At 39.5% G+C, this 16,255-nt stretch overlaps 1 protein-coding gene across 1 annotated transcript in view; it reads left to right on the top strand.

Annotated features, from left to right (window-relative positions):
* LOC133993925 (rho guanine nucleotide exchange factor TIAM1-like) overlaps positions 1-13,887 on the top strand; it is a 39,193-nt gene extending 25,306 nt beyond the window's left edge. The window contains exons 17-28 of the mRNA XM_062433065.1: positions 7,457-7,681; positions 8,044-8,112; positions 8,219-8,344; positions 8,698-8,806; positions 9,144-9,323; positions 9,468-9,586; positions 9,708-9,816; positions 11,011-11,069; positions 11,470-11,566; positions 12,673-12,760; positions 12,895-13,067; positions 13,223-13,887. Of these exons, the coding sequence (XP_062289049.1) occupies positions 7,457-7,681; positions 8,044-8,112; positions 8,219-8,344; positions 8,698-8,806; positions 9,144-9,323; positions 9,468-9,586; positions 9,708-9,816; positions 11,011-11,069; positions 11,470-11,566; positions 12,673-12,760; positions 12,895-13,067; positions 13,223-13,887 (2,019 nt within the window). The remainder of the gene's footprint in view (positions 1-7,456; positions 7,682-8,043; positions 8,113-8,218; positions 8,345-8,697; positions 8,807-9,143; positions 9,324-9,467; positions 9,587-9,707; positions 9,817-11,010; positions 11,070-11,469; positions 11,567-12,672; positions 12,761-12,894; positions 13,068-13,222) is intronic.
* The last annotated feature ends 2,368 nt before the right edge of the window (positions 13,888-16,255 follow it).

Here is a 16,255-nt window from a genome sequence, read left to right as displayed (position 1 = left end):
AATACTGTTTACCCTCATCTGTAATGTCCCTTGGTGCTTTAATGCTTAGCCACATACTTTTTAATGTCACAGGCTGACCCACACAGATATATGAGAAAAAACAAAGCCCTGAAAGCAAGGTGGAATAGGACCAAATGGTACAACAGAACAGCACAGCTGTACCAGCGTACTGTAACTGTGGAAGTCGATCATCTCGATCATCATCTCACCTTCCAGTCTCTCACCCCAGTTTCACATGTGCGGGCTGTTTTCTCTCTTCATTTCCTATCTGTCTTACCATCTCTTCTGTGTCCTTTTTTATCTGCTCCTCTGCTTCCTTTGCCATTTGATTTATTGTCATATATTTTGTCCCCCATAATTCAGACCAACAGTGTGACCATATAATGTCTGTAATGGTAAATGGCCTGTACTTATATAGCGCCTTTCTAGTCTTTTCGACCACTCAAAGCGCTTTACAATACATTTCATTCACCCCATTCACACACTGATGGCAGGAGCTACCACGCAGGGTGCCAACCTGCACATCAGGGGAAGCTAATCATTCATACACATTCATACACCGTTGGCACAGCAACGGGAGCAATTTGGGGTTAAGTGTCTTGCCCAAGGACACATCGACATGTGGACTGGAGGAGCCGGGAATTGAACCGCCAATCTTCCAATTGGTGGACGACCGCTCTACCTTCTGAGCCACAGCCGCCCCAATGTATTTTTTCCTCTTTGTCCTTCCCGGTTCATCCTGTCTCCTTATCATCCTTTTTGTTTTTCTCTCTCTCCTCCTCCTCATCTGTCAGTTTTCCTCTAATGTCTTGCACTTCTTTACCCTCCTCCTCCTCCTCCTCCTCCTCCTCCTCACTAAGCCCCTGCTGTTCATTACCATAAACAACATGAGGCTGCTGTTGGTTCTCAAACAACTCTGCTCGTCTAACTCTCTAGTCGGCTGTGAGCTCTGACCTGAGCCTGGAGCGCTTGGACGCTTCCTCTGTCAACAAAGACAATCCAAATTTGTTTCAAAATCTCTGGGAATTTCCAAACCATGTCATTTCTCCTTTTAAAAGAAATGGTTGCCTTTTTTTTTGTTTATGATCACTCTTTTGTTTCTCCTCTCTCCTCTTTGGAATGGCCCTCAAGTGCTGAAGATCGACTCTTACCCCATTTCACCTAGTGCCTGTGGTCATGTGGCGGCAAGTCTGAGGAAGAAGAGGCAAAGCGGGACAATTTTAATTATCCCCACATTCTAATTACTTCATTCTCTGCAGTGTTTCACAATCATTTAGTGAAGATAAATGAGTTACTGGCTAGCCGGAGGAAACAGGGAGGTTCATTATTTTAGACAAAGCACAGAGCCACCTCCTCAAAATGATAAACCAACCAGAGAATAAAACAGCGATTGCTTGGGATAACAGCAATAATAGAGATGACGGTGATTGCTAGTGTTCTCCAAGCTGTAGTCAGTTGCACTGACAAGGGCTGGTTATAATTTACATCTCTATCAGTTTGGCTTAGGGGCATTTGAAATGAAAAATGCATTATTCAGTGTGTGAGGAGTGGGGGGAGCGAGGGGACTGTTTTCATCAAGGTTTGTTTTGATTGTTTTGATTGACTCTTGATGGTGTAATTATAGTTAAATAACTCCTTGAATGCAGTGCATTTATTTAATGCAGTTGCAGACTACTTAATGTCTCTAACTTCAGTCTTGCACAATAAACCTTTTAAAGGATAGCTTCAAAATTGATCAAGTCAGTCTTAAAATAATAGTCAGATTTAAATATGAACAATCACAATTACTGTAATCATTTCTCCTTTTCATACTGACCATTAGAAAAGTGGGTTAAGGTTAAGTTTATTTGAAGATAATAGGAGGCTTCGGGCCTCTAAATTAGTCAAATAAAGTGGTATTTTTGTTTTTAGTAAAAAAAAAAAATCCCTATTTGTGTCTTAGCGGAAAATGTTTTCCTGTTCAGCTGCAGTAGGATTGTAACAAAAATAGGAAATTGGTGCTAGAAAAACACTAACAATAACAGATTTGACTAATTTGGACAACTGAAGCTAATTTTGGTTTCAAGAAAAACTTTTGCCTGTAGCCATGGAGGGTGTGCTGTGGATTGTGTCCCCCATCACTTGCATTGAAAGTCTGTTGATCTCTTAATGGCCAGTATGAGCAGGAGGAATATTTACAGCAAGAAGATTTTCACCGTACTCACTGCTACTCACGGTTTTGCAGCTTTGCCCAAACACTTTTTCTCTTACTACTGTTGTTTCAGTCTTCCACTGGAGGGAGCACTGTGCTGATTCATGAAACCTTCTGCACAACAAAAATGTTTCTATTACTGAGCAATCAAGAACAGATCTGGTTTAAGAATGAATATTTATTGGATCATCACAGTATTTAACCATCTATAGGTTTTAATCATTGTCTCTATGTGTGTGTGTGTGTGTGTGTGTGTGTGTTTGTGGGTATGTACGTGTGTAGTAATACAACAATACATGACATGAAATCAATTTTTTATTTATATACAGCTTTACTGTACAGCATAACATATCTATACCTAGATCCTCAATTGAGAAAAGAGACAAAAAAACTCCCCAAAACCCTTTTGGGGAGAAAACAGGAGCAGCAACAGAGGGACTCCTATTCCTTGAACAAAACTAGCAAAACTAGCCTATCATTTGACACTTTCTACACCATCGTAGCTTCCTGAGGTTGTGTTGAGGAAACTTGCAGGGCATGAATCAGCTGCTTCAAATTCCAAGTGTTCATGCATAGATTTGTGACAAACGCATGTCATAACGTAATCATCCTTTCACTTCAGATTAAATGATTAAAGTCTCTCTCCCTCTGTCATATATCCCATCATTCCTCGCAGGGATTTATGGATTTGCATGTTTTCCTTATTTCACACTAAAATTAACTTGAAGACTCTCCCTCCCCCTCTCTGAGTTCACTGACACTGACAAGTACATGCCTGCTCTTACTGAGAAACAATGTCTGTTCGCGCAGGGATATGATACAAGTGAAGTGCTTAAAATTGCTGTATTTCTATTTATTTATAAAAATGTGTCTATCTAAATGTCAAAATACAACACACCAAGTGGATATAAATGTGTGTGATGGGTATCTGTATGCCAAATATGTGGATATGAGTATATGTATGCCAAGTATGTGGATATGTGTAATCTGTGTTTATCCTGGCTCTCACTGTGCATGGTTTCAGCTGGCGGGTGTGGGAGCAGGTTTGCGCTTGTCTCCATGCTCCTCCCTCATACTGTACTTCTCTCTCTCTGTTCTGAAGGGCGGGTACATGTTGTAAAAAGGTGAGGATTTGTCAGGAAATGCATGTTTTGGACCGACTAGAGAAAAGGTACTGCTGCTGGGGCTTTCTTTATTCACTTGATTCTTGCTTTTGACTGTTAGTCTATAGGTTTTTTCCTAAACTGTTGTTGTTTTCACATGTCTTAGGTCAAAGTGTTATACATTGCATGTGTGCATGACATATAAAGTATGCTCATTTGCTCCTGGTTGATTGAACCCCAAAGAAGGAGGAGGTCCCTTTTTATCAGACCTGATGTGCATCATTAAAATCAAATTTGCATTTGGCAAAGCATTGAAAGTATTTTGCTTGAAATTGTTACAGCATCATTTAAAAAAAAAAGATTTTAATCACAAACATTTGGAAATGTCAGGTGGTATTCATGCTTGCAGGAAGAAAATCCTTCCCCTTCCTTTCATATTTAGAAGCTGTAACATTATTTTGTTATCGCCGCTCTGACATCTGCAGATCAGTCAGAAGTAAGACACAGTGTTTTTCCTTTCAGGATTACGTAACTCTTGTTTTTCAAGAATGACAAGTGTGTAGCAGGTGTGGTATCATAAGCCATCACTGGACTAACAAGGGTGTTGTTGTAAAGTGAATCTCAGGTTTTAGATGAAACCAATTATAGTATCAGAGCTGGAAACTCCTGTCATCAAATACCATTTGTAGAATTGACTTCAAGCTGCTTTCACTCGCAGAAGGGAACGCTAAATGTGTTGCTGGGTAGGTTTTTATTTCCAATTGATTTCCAGATTTTTATTCATTTTGACCATTGCATTTATTCTCGAAAGTTCAGAGACTCATGTCCTTAACATTTATATTGTTTTGTAAAGCTGCTGTGAAGTGTAGTGACATAAGTCTCTCTGAACTGCTTTTAAAAGAGAGAGAGCCAGATGCATGTTGTATTTCCTGTTGGAGTGTTTTGCTCTCACCACCAACTGCTTCCTCACCCCCCCCCCATTTTCTCCCTCCTTTTCTCCTCCCCTCTTTCCTCTCTCATGAGGATGTGATGTTTGATCTTGTTAATGTTGTATGCTGCGCTACTGCTGCTCTCAAACACCTGGACAGCAGAGCGAGACAGGCAACCAGGACAGACAGAGAAGAAGGTAGAGTGGAAACAGGGAGATGACAGGGGAGATGACAGAGGCGGTCGGGGTGGTATTGAGAAAGAGAGACTGATTGAATAGACACGGTAGGACAAGAAAAACGACTACAGTGTTTATTGCAATCTTTACTATTCAGTTTGCTTATTGACCTATTTGTTCAGCTGCAATGGTAATGTCTTACAGTTTGAGAGTTAAATAGCAAATTCAAAATCCATACATACTGTGCAGTGTATCAGTTGTACATTTTGGAGGGAGATAAAAACCCAGCCTCGTAGCACTGAGCAGCATGGAGGAATGGACAGGAAATGGACCTCTGACTTTTCAGTGAACTCTGTTTGACCTGCCAGCATGTCAGCCTTCAGGAGAAGAAGGAACTTCAAACGCTCGACTGAATCCATCTATGATATGTTACAGATGGTGAGCCATACAGTCTGATATGTGTGTGTTTGTGTTACCACTTGTGGTGTTCTTATTGATTATGTCATGGAGCCAGCAGTGCCACAGTTAGAGGTTAAATTTACCAGCATTTTAACAATTGATGTAAGCTCTGTGCCTGATCACATGCTGTGATTACATGAGCTGTCGTGTTCGGACCTTAACCAATTATACAGTATCATCCTGTTTTATATTTGATCGAAATGCAAAAAAAACTTTATAAATTGTTTTATTCACCAAGTATCACTGTGCTGCGAAAAGGGTGCAACAATCAGCATGTATTGTCAGTTATGGCTCAGTATGATGCAATTGATCATACAACATTGCTATTCACTTGTATTGTTGACTTTGTAAATCAAAGAATGTAATTATTGGGCTGCATTATTATGTTTATGCAGCCCATTTATCAACATGTTACCAGTAGAGAATTGTACATAGTCTCTTTCCTATCATGGCCTTTTAATTAGTTTGTGATGGTTAAGCACCATCAAACAAAGCAGCCATCCTTCTTCTCCAGCCTGTCCCCTCGTCTGTATGTCTTTCTCCCGCTGTCATCTGTATCTGTCTCTGCTCCATCTGTCACTTGGCTGCCGCTAATTCCTCTGGCTATCAAGGGCAAGACCTTGTTTACGAGTGGCAAGACTGTCAATGCCATTGCTCTGTTTAGAAATCTAAACCAAATTCATTATTTCATTCTGGATCATTTGTGTTTTTCAAATTTTGGGCTCGTCATGGACTATAGTGTGTGCACACGTTACTGTTGCATACTTGCATATCAACCACAAAGTCAAGATTACATTTTTTTTTTTTTTTTTCAAAAAGACTTTTGTCTTTATTGAATGTCTAAAAGGCCAAGTTGGGGACTAACAGGACTAACACACTGTCTGACATGTGTACCATCCAATCTGAATGCCATAGGCACAGCTGGATGTGTGGATCCAGCTGTGTTGCAAGACAGGTTTGAATACCACTATGGAAAATTGTGTTTGTCATCACCGCAGCACAACGGAAGACAAACCGTGGAATCAGCAAAGACAAGCAGTGTCTCCAGCTGACCATCTGTCTTTAGATCAGTCAGCAGAAGTGTAATCACAGATTACAGCTAATAAACACTTTCCCAGACAACACACACAGATGAGGGATGTTTATGTGACATACATGTGCAAAGTATAAAACTGTTAACTGCAGGATTGCAGTAACGATGCAGATATTTTGATCACCTGATGAGTTTTACACAATAATTTCACTGCAATGACTCACTGCTACTTTGTGCTGGTTTCAGTGTGCTTGTGAATGTGTGTGCTTGTGTGTGTAAGTGGTGATGTAGAGTCTAAAATTTCCCACAGAAACAGAAAAACCAAGTAATTGTTCTGCCTTCTTAAATCATATTGCTCATTTCTTTAAAGGTTTATTTTATGAATGACAGTTACCTTTTAGGTTCATAATGAGTTTTGTCAAGGGCAGGATTAGCCATGTAGTGTTGGTCTTGAAGAGGAATTACATAAAATTAGAATTGGGTTATGAATTTCGTCCAATTAGTGTTCGGTGTGGGTGGGCTAAACTCATTAATTCCCCCAAATTACAAGGACATCTTTCTTATAATTTTCTTTGTAATCTACTAGTCCTGGCTGAGTGGAAACAGTGAAAAAATATACATTTACATCTCTCTACCAGATTTCATAGTCATAGCAACAACCTGCCTGGACTTGACCTGTCACTGACATGACTCAGTAGTTAGTGTTTATTTTATCATAGGAAGTAAACTATTAAGCTGTACTTGCAGATATTTTCAAGATTATCCGTTGTTTTTGATATTGTGGGAATAAGTACTGTGGTATAACTTGCAGTGACTTTCAGGTTTGCCTTAACACATCCAGCCTCTCACTTATGATGACTTTCCTGTGTCACTTGCTTTCTCTGTAATTCTCTCTCCCTGGTGCCTACACACTGTTGTGTTCACGTTCACAACCTTGGGACTACAAAAGAAACAGTTAGACATGGACAGAATTTCTTCATCCTAACTATTTATGTTCTTGTGTGGGTTTCAGAGTGTTATTCTTAAACTGCTATTGCACGTCAATACCTATGATGGTGCATTTGAATTTTTTCCAGAAGGTGTTTAGCCTCTCTTTGCAAAGCTGAGATTCTCAGAATACTCACAGCCCACAGACTAAGGAGTGTATTGTCTATTTTGCCAGAAAGAGGTGGAAAGTCCTATTCTGAAAACCATGGCCACATTTAACATTAGACCTACTACCAGTTTGGTTTGGCAGGTCTGCTCATGCTTGGTATTTTCGATAGGTGGGTGTTGTTGTGGCAGGCTTTGCAAGAATGTATGTTTTGTTGGGGTTTCATATTTTCCAGTTTGCTGGGTGTGTGAATGAACCTTCATGAACATTTTATTCCTTTCAAGACTTTTTTTTTTATAGAGCTTTTGTTGTATCGCTCTTTCCTCTATGGCTTAGGTTCAGGAGGATAGACACCACTTGACATACCAACGATTCATTCAAAGCAGCATTTTCTCTCTTAAATCAACCTTTAAAAAGATCCAAAAAATGCTAGAATATGACATCTTCTGTTTCTTTGTCTCCTTCTGTACAGAGCACAGAGCAGGTCACTGCATTCTGCCGCAGTCTCCATGATATGAATCCCCTGGAGTGCCCTATGTCATCCTCCTCATCCTCGTCTTCGTCATCCCTCTCCCCGAGCCCTGTGTCAGCTTTGCCGCCCACAGCAGGCACTGCCACACAGAGACAGCTCTCCCACACAGATAAACTCCGCAAGGTCATCAATGAACTGGTGGAGACAGAGAAGACTTACGTCAAAGTCAGTAAAAGCTCGTCGGTGAATGCATGTGTGTTTTTTTGGTTCAGAACAAATCATTACTAACAGGTCAACTATCAGTTCATGTATCTGTTAGATGATAACAGTCATACTCATGGCTGCTCTAGATAAACTAGGCTTATTTATATTGTAGGGAGTGTCTTATCAGTTGCAATGTTTTACATGCTATTGGTTTCATGGTATGTTTGCTTTATGCCTTTTGAAAGCTGATTTCTGTTTATTATCTGAAATTCTCAGTAAATACAACACATTTAAAAAGTTTCCATATCAACAGACAACTACATATGCCATGCCTTGTTCCTCTGATCTCAGGCTGATCTCATTTATATTTCTTTTCATTTCAGGACCTGAGATGCCTAATAGAGTGCTATTTGACACCCTTGCAGAAAGAGAGCTTCCTCACACAGGATGAGGTACTTTTACCTGAACTGCACATCCCAAAAATTAAAAAAATGTATATGAACTGCTGTGCTCGTAAAGTGGTAGCAGTGTCAGTATGATGCTCTGCCTGTTTTGCAGCTGGACGTTTTGTTTGGTAATCTTGGGGAGATGGTGGAATTCCAGGTGGAATTTCTCCGGACGCTGGAGGATGGAATCAGACTGGTGCCAGATCTAGATCGATTGGAAAGGGTGGAGCAGTTTAAGGTGAGGGAAGGTCGACCTCTCGAACTTGATGCATTAGTTTGTAATTTTCTAATAATTTTGTCTCCCTGTTGAGTGCACTTTAGAATTACTTTCACTAAGTGATAGCTATTATGTGGATAATTCATGATATGGTTTCATTAGCATAGGTGATTGATTTTCACTATATTTACATTTCTCTAACTGCTCTGGACTACCATAGTTAACAGGTATCAAACACAGTTGATACCCAGAAAAGTGTTCTTGTACATAGAGTGCTGTATAATTCCCACTTACAGTTGCACAACCTTGCAAAACAAAATATAGTGTTATTTACATTATGATAGCGTGACATTGTCCTTGTTATGTTTCCACAGAAAGTGCTGTTCTCCTTAGGTGGTTCATTCCTGTATTATGCTGATCGCTTCAAAATCTACAGCGCCTTCTGTGCCAGCCACACAAAGGTCCCAAAAGTCCTGACTAAAGGTAAAAGCATGCATGTGTTCTTGAATGGTGCTTAACACACATCCAACAAATAACTCCTCTGATAGTCATAGTTTATTATTCCCTACCATCAGTGGCATGTGATAGCTGAAGGGCTGGTATTAGTAGAGAAGCCATGTTGTATTAGTCACATATCCTGCAGTACAGAAGGCAAGCTACAACTAGTATCAGCACACAATGAGGCATAAACTTGACAGAGTGCATGATCGTACAATCCACAACCAGTTGAGAGTACGGCTGAGCTCTGCATTTGCTGTTGTGGTATAGGGAAGGAATGAGTAAACACAGTGAATGAACAATCATGTTTCTGCTCCTTCAGCCAAGACTGACCGTGATTTCAAGGCTTTCCTGGCTGAGAGAAACCCCAGACAGCAACACTCATCAACTCTTGAGTCTTACCTGATCAAACCCATTCAAAGGGTCCTCAAGTACCCACTGCTGCTGAGGGAGCTCTACTCTCTCACAGACCCTGACAGTGAGGAACACTACCACCTGGATGGTAAGCAAGTGTCTTTTTTTAATTAGTTCCCCTTTTAATGTACTTTTTTTCTGTAACACTAAACTGCTGTGAAATGATAAATTGTAATTTAGTGGAAATTATAGTAATGATGACTAAGAAATGATGGACGTCTGTCCCATTCAGTTGCAATGAAGGCCATGAACAAGGTTGCAAGTCACATCAATGAGATGCAAAAGCTTCATGAGGAGTACGGAGCCGTTTTCGACCAGCTCATCAACGAACAGACTGCAGTTAAAAAAGAGGTTAGCAATATCATGTCCACTTACTAAGTATTAAGTATAAGTATTTTGGAGCCAATAACTTATCCAGTGACTTACAATGAATTTGTAGTTTACAATTGGTTTTATTGATTCTTCATCTCAGGTGGCTGACCTCTCAATGGGGGATCTTTTGTTACACTCCACTGTGGTGTGGATCAACCCTCCAAGCTCTTTGGGCAAAAGCAAAAAGGACCCAGATTTGGCTGCTTTTGGTAAGGATTAATGAGTAACTTTTTGGAATTGATTCTTTTTATGGAAATGTATACAATTTAAAACATTTGTTTTTCATTGTTCTAAATCTCAGCTGTCTACACAGGAGGACAGACTCAATTTAATGTATTTATTTGAAAAAAGAGACAGTCTACATTAATCAACATTAAAATAAATATTCTAAACATATAGCCAAAAGGCTATTTTTCATCTGTAGTTAGGCGACCTAGAATAATAAAAATAATACAACATATATAATGGTTAAGAACATACTACATGGTGATAAAAAGCACACAGTACATATACAATACAGATGATACAGGTACATTTGGAGTAGCGTCTGTTAAAGGTGGATAAAAACAGCTTAAGTGTTGACATTGTTGGTTCTCAATATACCATATTTTACCATACCATGAATAGGAGGATGGGGACTCTCTAATTGACTGTGGTACTGAGTTCTATTGATGTGATGCTCTGAAAGAAAAGACACACAGACAAATCATCATACTATTTGATGATTTGTATTCAGTTTAGTTACATTGATGTCAGAAACAAAAGAACAACTCTACTGTATATTTGAATGTTCTAGAGAAATACTAACCTGTATATCAAAAACTATTGCACTTCATCCTAACACTTGCAGGGACATGGCATTTGATACTGTCATGCATGGTGTGCTGCTAGGTGTTATTTCAGGTGGTGAAGAAATAGACTTGGTAAAAGGAAAACTCAGTCGGGCATATTACATAAAGGATCTTTGCACTATTTTTTACTTTTCATGTGAAGTGCATCATGCGATCCTTACATTAATGGAATCACACACAGGCCGAGAAGTGCCCTCTCTCTTAAAATTTTACTCAGCTCAGACACTGTTGGGAATTAATATTAGATCAACAGTAGCAGGGATCGGGGCTTTTCTTGGCAAGGCAATAGTGAGTGGAAGTGGCTGCTTTGTACATGCAATGCCATGACTTTGGTCTGTTTTCATGTGTTGTGCTGTGTATGTGGTATGTCAATAGTTCTAAGTATATTTTCCTCAAAAGCTGCAACTAAAAGCATCCATTGACACAATGCATCAAACTGTCTCTATAACAAATTTGGTAATGAAATGTTTTTTGATATATGTGATGAATGATGCAGACCCTCCTAATGGTTTCTATCATTTCCCTCTTCTTTTCTCCCCTTCTCTCATATAGTGTTCAAAACAGCAGTTGTATTTGTGTACAAAGACTGCTCCAAGCATAGGAAAAAAATTGTAAGTACTGTTTTTTGTTTTGTTTTTTTAAACCATTTTCTGTTTTTTTCCAGTCTGCAACACTCTATTGAAGGATATACTTTGCGGGTTGGGGCTCTGGGCTTTCTCTAAAGTACTTTTTCAATGGCTTTTTAGTTTTGAATGGCACATTGAGACTACAAAATAATGAAGGTTAATGTCTTCCATCATGGGACAATAGACTAGATTATTGAGTTAAGGTAGTTATTGGTAATTGAGTAGTCTGAAGAGACTTTATATACACATTTTCCTTTTCCCCTAGTAGAGTACAATGCAATAGATGATTTTGTGTTAAACCAACCTAGGTGCTGCACTCTTCTGCTCTCTGCTGTCATTCTGATGTATTGCAGTGCTTATTTGATAATAAATCTTTTTTTTTCAGGGCGGATCTCACCGTGTGTCTGTGAGTGATGAAAAGGATCCTTTCCGTTTTCGTCACATGATCGCAACTGATTCTCTGCAAGTTCGTGCCCTTGCAAGTAGGTCTATTTAAAGACAGTAACACACTAAAGTAATTTTCAAGCTCGCATCACCATTCCTCCAGGTATCAGAGGCACTTTGAGGGCTGGTTTGTCCTCTCAGAAAAAGCCAGTCCTCAGAATTGCTGCTGGGAGCAGTCAACTTAAGTCTTGAATAAATGTGGTTGGCTTATTTTTTTGACTAGTAAGTAAACAACCACATAACACATTTTTTTTTTTTAAATAAGTATATGTTAAATGTACTCAGCATCTCACTGATACATTTTTCATTTGGCTCCAGCTACTCAAAGTTTTATCAAGGAAAAGTCAGGAACATAATTGTACCAGATGACCTGTGTGATCAAATTACATCAGAAAACATTTGAATATTTGGTCACTAGCCTAAAATATGTATTGGACCAGAATTTAAATGTTTAGACAAAGCTCTTTGAGGCACCATGTGGAGACTTTAATTTGTCTCACCAGGGAGTACAGAAATCAGAACTGAACTGTCAGTGAGCCTAATGTCTCCGTAATGAAAGTCTGTTCAGTGGGGAAACTTATGAAGGGATTTTGGACTTTTGCACATGCATACATGAATGTTTTACAGCTCATTCTGTGAGAATATGAGTTTTTTTTAAGTATGTTACTAACCTAAGTTAATACTGCAGATCATCAGAAGGGAGATACCAGACTCGCAATTTGTATTTAGTAGGGCCTGCACTAGACTTTCACCCCTTTCTAAAACTATTTGTTTTATGCTGAGGTCTTGGCAACTGCATGTGAAACAACTTATCACCCAAAATACTGAGGATATTTCTGATGACCCAATAACATCCGACAATAGCTTCAAAAGCTCTGTTGTCAGTGTTGCTGCTGTTCGCTCCCACAGAAAATAAATGATAACCACTGTAAACAAAACAGATAAAAAGCCTATTAATAGGTCTGCATGCAATCTTCATCACATCCTATCTCTGTCCTAGATGAACCTTAAATCACTGTTTGGCAATTTAAAGTGCGATCGTTTGTCTGCTTAATGGCGGGCTGTTAAAGGGAAAGAAATTGATGACTGAAATTAACTGAAGGCTTATACATGTAGTTCACATCTTTCTTCTCCGTCCTCACAGACTCCGAGGGTACAGCAGTGTGTGAGATAGTTCACACAAAGTCCGAATCTGAGGGAAGACCAGAAAAAACCTTCCAGTTGTGCTGCAGGTATGTTTTTTTATTTAGGGACTGTCCACATACATTTAAAACATGTGAAGTGAAGGTATATGACATCTTACAAAAACCCTTCTCTCAACTACTTATATTATTCTTAAGTTCATGTGTTTTTGTCCTATTTAAAGTTCTCCAGATAGTAAGAAGGACTTCCTGAAAGCAGTCCATTCCATCCTAAGGGAAAAGCAGCGCCGCCAGCTACTTAAAACTGAGTCTCTGCCACCCAACCAGCAGTACGTTCCATTTGGGGGGAAGCGCCTGTGTGCCCTCAAAGGGGCACGGCCCACCATGGACAGAGCAGGTGACAAAGCTTAAATATATCCTCTAGTTCACAGGAATCTTAATTTACTGAGGACCTACATGTCATGCCAATAACTCAGGCTTACTATGTCCATAACCATATTTGAACATGACATTGCAAGATATGGTGTCTTTAACCTTTTTGTGTCTGTTTAGCTTCAGCTCCATCTCGAACGCTGACCCGCAGGAAGCTGGTGAGGAACCGCTTCACCATCGACACAGACCTAGTTTTCCATGGCAACAACAACAATAGCAACGATTCCACCCCCTCCCGCCACTCTACCTATCCTTCCTCCTATTCGCCGCTGTCCCAGCATGCCCTTCTTCAATCCCATAAGCCTCAAGGTGAGGACACAGACCGTTGGGTGGAAGAGCAGTTTGACCTGGGCTGCTATGAAGACCAGGGTGAGGGCATTGACGTGGGGCAGGTGAAAGAGACGGACATTTTGAGTGACGACGACGAGTACTGCAAATCTGTCAGAGCTGCATCATCGGAATCTGTTGACCTGCAGGGGAAGATGGACAGACTCAACCTGCATGGTGGAGAGGCGAGGAGCCACAATCTGAATGGACGAGTAGAAACTGGAAGTGAGGGCATTATGCAGCAGGAGGAAGTTGATCGAATGAAGCGCAGTGACGATTCAGGTTCAGTAGACTCCTTCACCTCCTGTGGCGTCCCTCTGTCACGATGTGCAACCCCCACTTTAAAGCTTGCCCCTTTGAAGCAGTGTGCCGTGGAGGGGGCCGCAAACAAGGACCATGATGTCATCTGGGTGCGGCGGGACGACTTCACTAACGGGTGCAACAGTGACGTCTTCTGATGGGGAACAACAGAATATGAAATGAAGAAAGGAGATGGTTTCTTTCACTTTTTTTTACATAAAGCAGTAGTGCAAGAAAATAGGGAAGAGATCTGTTTCAAGCTTTAAATATGTAGAATTTGGAGGAGAACACGTGTATAGAAGGTATTAAACCTCCCTGTATCTCTACACAACCCTCTCCTTTCCACCTCACCTGCATCTCCCCTATTCTGACAATCTTCAAAACACCAGAGAATGCATTGAGCTTTATCTGGGGTTTCTGTTGAGACCTAGAGATCCTTGTCCCGAGCTGCTTATAGTGATCCTCAAAAAAATACTTTTTTGAACATACGCCCAGACATTACACACTTCGTATGAACAGGACAGCACTGCATGTACACGCAAATAAACAAGCAAGTAGGTGTGTGTATACTGTAGGTGCATATAGTACACAGAAGCACAGACACAGAGACTCTAGGCAGCTACTGTACCATGCACACATTATACTGAAGAGACGCCATCACTGAACTGTGACCTTCTGGCCAAAAATGTCTATTTTTCAACACAGGAATGTGGGTGTTATATTTTTCTGACTTGGAAACTGTTTGTATTTTAACACTCAAGGGCTGTGTGTTAGTGAATTTCTCTTCAGGGGCTTTTGGCTTAATGACTGCTGTGTAAAAGATGGTGATATCCAACTAGCTTTACTGTGCTTTAATTGTTTTAACTTAATATTGGCTGCACATTGGTGTATAGTCAGGAGTGCCGTTAACCTCTTGTATAAAAAAAGTTTTGAAACTCACTCTTGTCTCCTATATCTTTTTAAAAGATAGTTTGGACAACTGATAGTCTAGCTATTCTTTATTTAATTATTGCCTTTTACTGTAATTTTTAATGTTTACACCACATTCAGCTACCCAGTGTTACAAGCCACCCTTTTGTATGTTTGGTGCCAGAAACAGGCCTAAGAGAGACAACATTTGTGCCCTTCACATGAATGTCTAGTCTTTTTATTCTGTTGCTCAAATAAAATGGCATTGCTATTTTGGTAACTGATGGATTTAATCAAGGTCATTAATATATTGGACCCAAATGCCATACTTCATGCTCCATGTCCTTGATAAATAGCATAATAGTTCCCACAACAATCCTGTTTTACTTGAATTTTCTTTGTTGTTTTGAAAGGAGGTATTTGACAGAGCCATGTTTGTGGCTGTATTGTAAGTCCTAGGAGAAGTGCAGTTACCCTTTCATCTTCCGATTGACTCAATCTTTTGACCTTTGTCATGTCAAACAGCATTGCAACCCACAAATCAAACTGGCTGAGACATTAATTTTCATCCATGGCATTTGATAATCGCTCCCTGCATTTATTTCCACTTCACCCTTCCTGCATTTCTACTGTTATCCACCAGGCTGTGCTGTTTCACTATATGTCATCACAACAAAGCTAAGATCAAAACATTCATGCACACCTTAATAGATGTATTGAATATGCACTTAATACCCAGTTGCAAGGAGGGAAATCTGTGTGATACATCGGTTTAGAGTGTGAATAGAGTGGAGGGAAATACACTTTGGATGTTCTTATTATTGACTTTTTATTACAGTGCTGGTTTCTGAGATTTTAGCTTGCTGGGTGATGCTCAGTAAGTACGTTTAGACTGTGAGGTACAATCACTTGTCCTTGGAGAGAAATACTGTGAGAACCCCTTTGACTCTTCCCTTTGTACTTTTAAAACTGTGTTCGTACATAAAACTGTGGAGTATTATCATTTTTATGTTAAAATAAAATTTCTACATTTAGTTTTGTGTGTAAGTGCTAATTATTATTCTTTTTTTCTGTTATCATTCTGATGTTAAAAGTTTATTTATACAAAGGCTAATAACCAGATGTTCTTTCATTATCATTCATAACCTCCTCACAGAGGTAACTGGAAGATCACATTCAAACGATCCAAAATACGTGCTAATTGATGCCAGATAATTTTGTAGATTCAGTATATTGTCCTGAAATTTAAGGTGTTACAAAATATAAAATGAAGCATCAAATACTATTTTAATGGATTACTGAGCAACTATTCTGAAGGTAAAGGCAGTTAGAACTTAATTGAGTAAAACTGTGGTCTAATATAAAGTAAACGACATGTAAGGTGTTCAAAGAAAAGTTTCAAACAAAAGAAGGCACAAATATATATATAAGCTGATACTATACTGTTTGAAGAAAATTAATCTCCAGTGTCTATAAAGTAACGTACTTCTATATCTTTTACTGCATTCCTTAATTCAATATGAAATTGCAGCACTAGCAGACATCAATAGGAAAACACACTTTTGGTGATCCTTTTTCTAAGTCTTATTTAAGTTTTTTTCTCTCTTGTATTTATGG

The sequence above is a fragment of the Scomber scombrus genome, chromosome 14 (genome assembly GCF_963691925.1).
Source record: "Scomber scombrus chromosome 14, fScoSco1.1, whole genome shotgun sequence".
In the NCBI taxonomy this organism is placed as follows: domain Eukaryota; kingdom Metazoa; phylum Chordata; class Actinopteri; order Scombriformes; family Scombridae; genus Scomber; species Scomber scombrus.
Note: the sequence above shows the minus strand (reverse complement) of the source record. Positions and strands in the feature narration are given on the sequence as shown.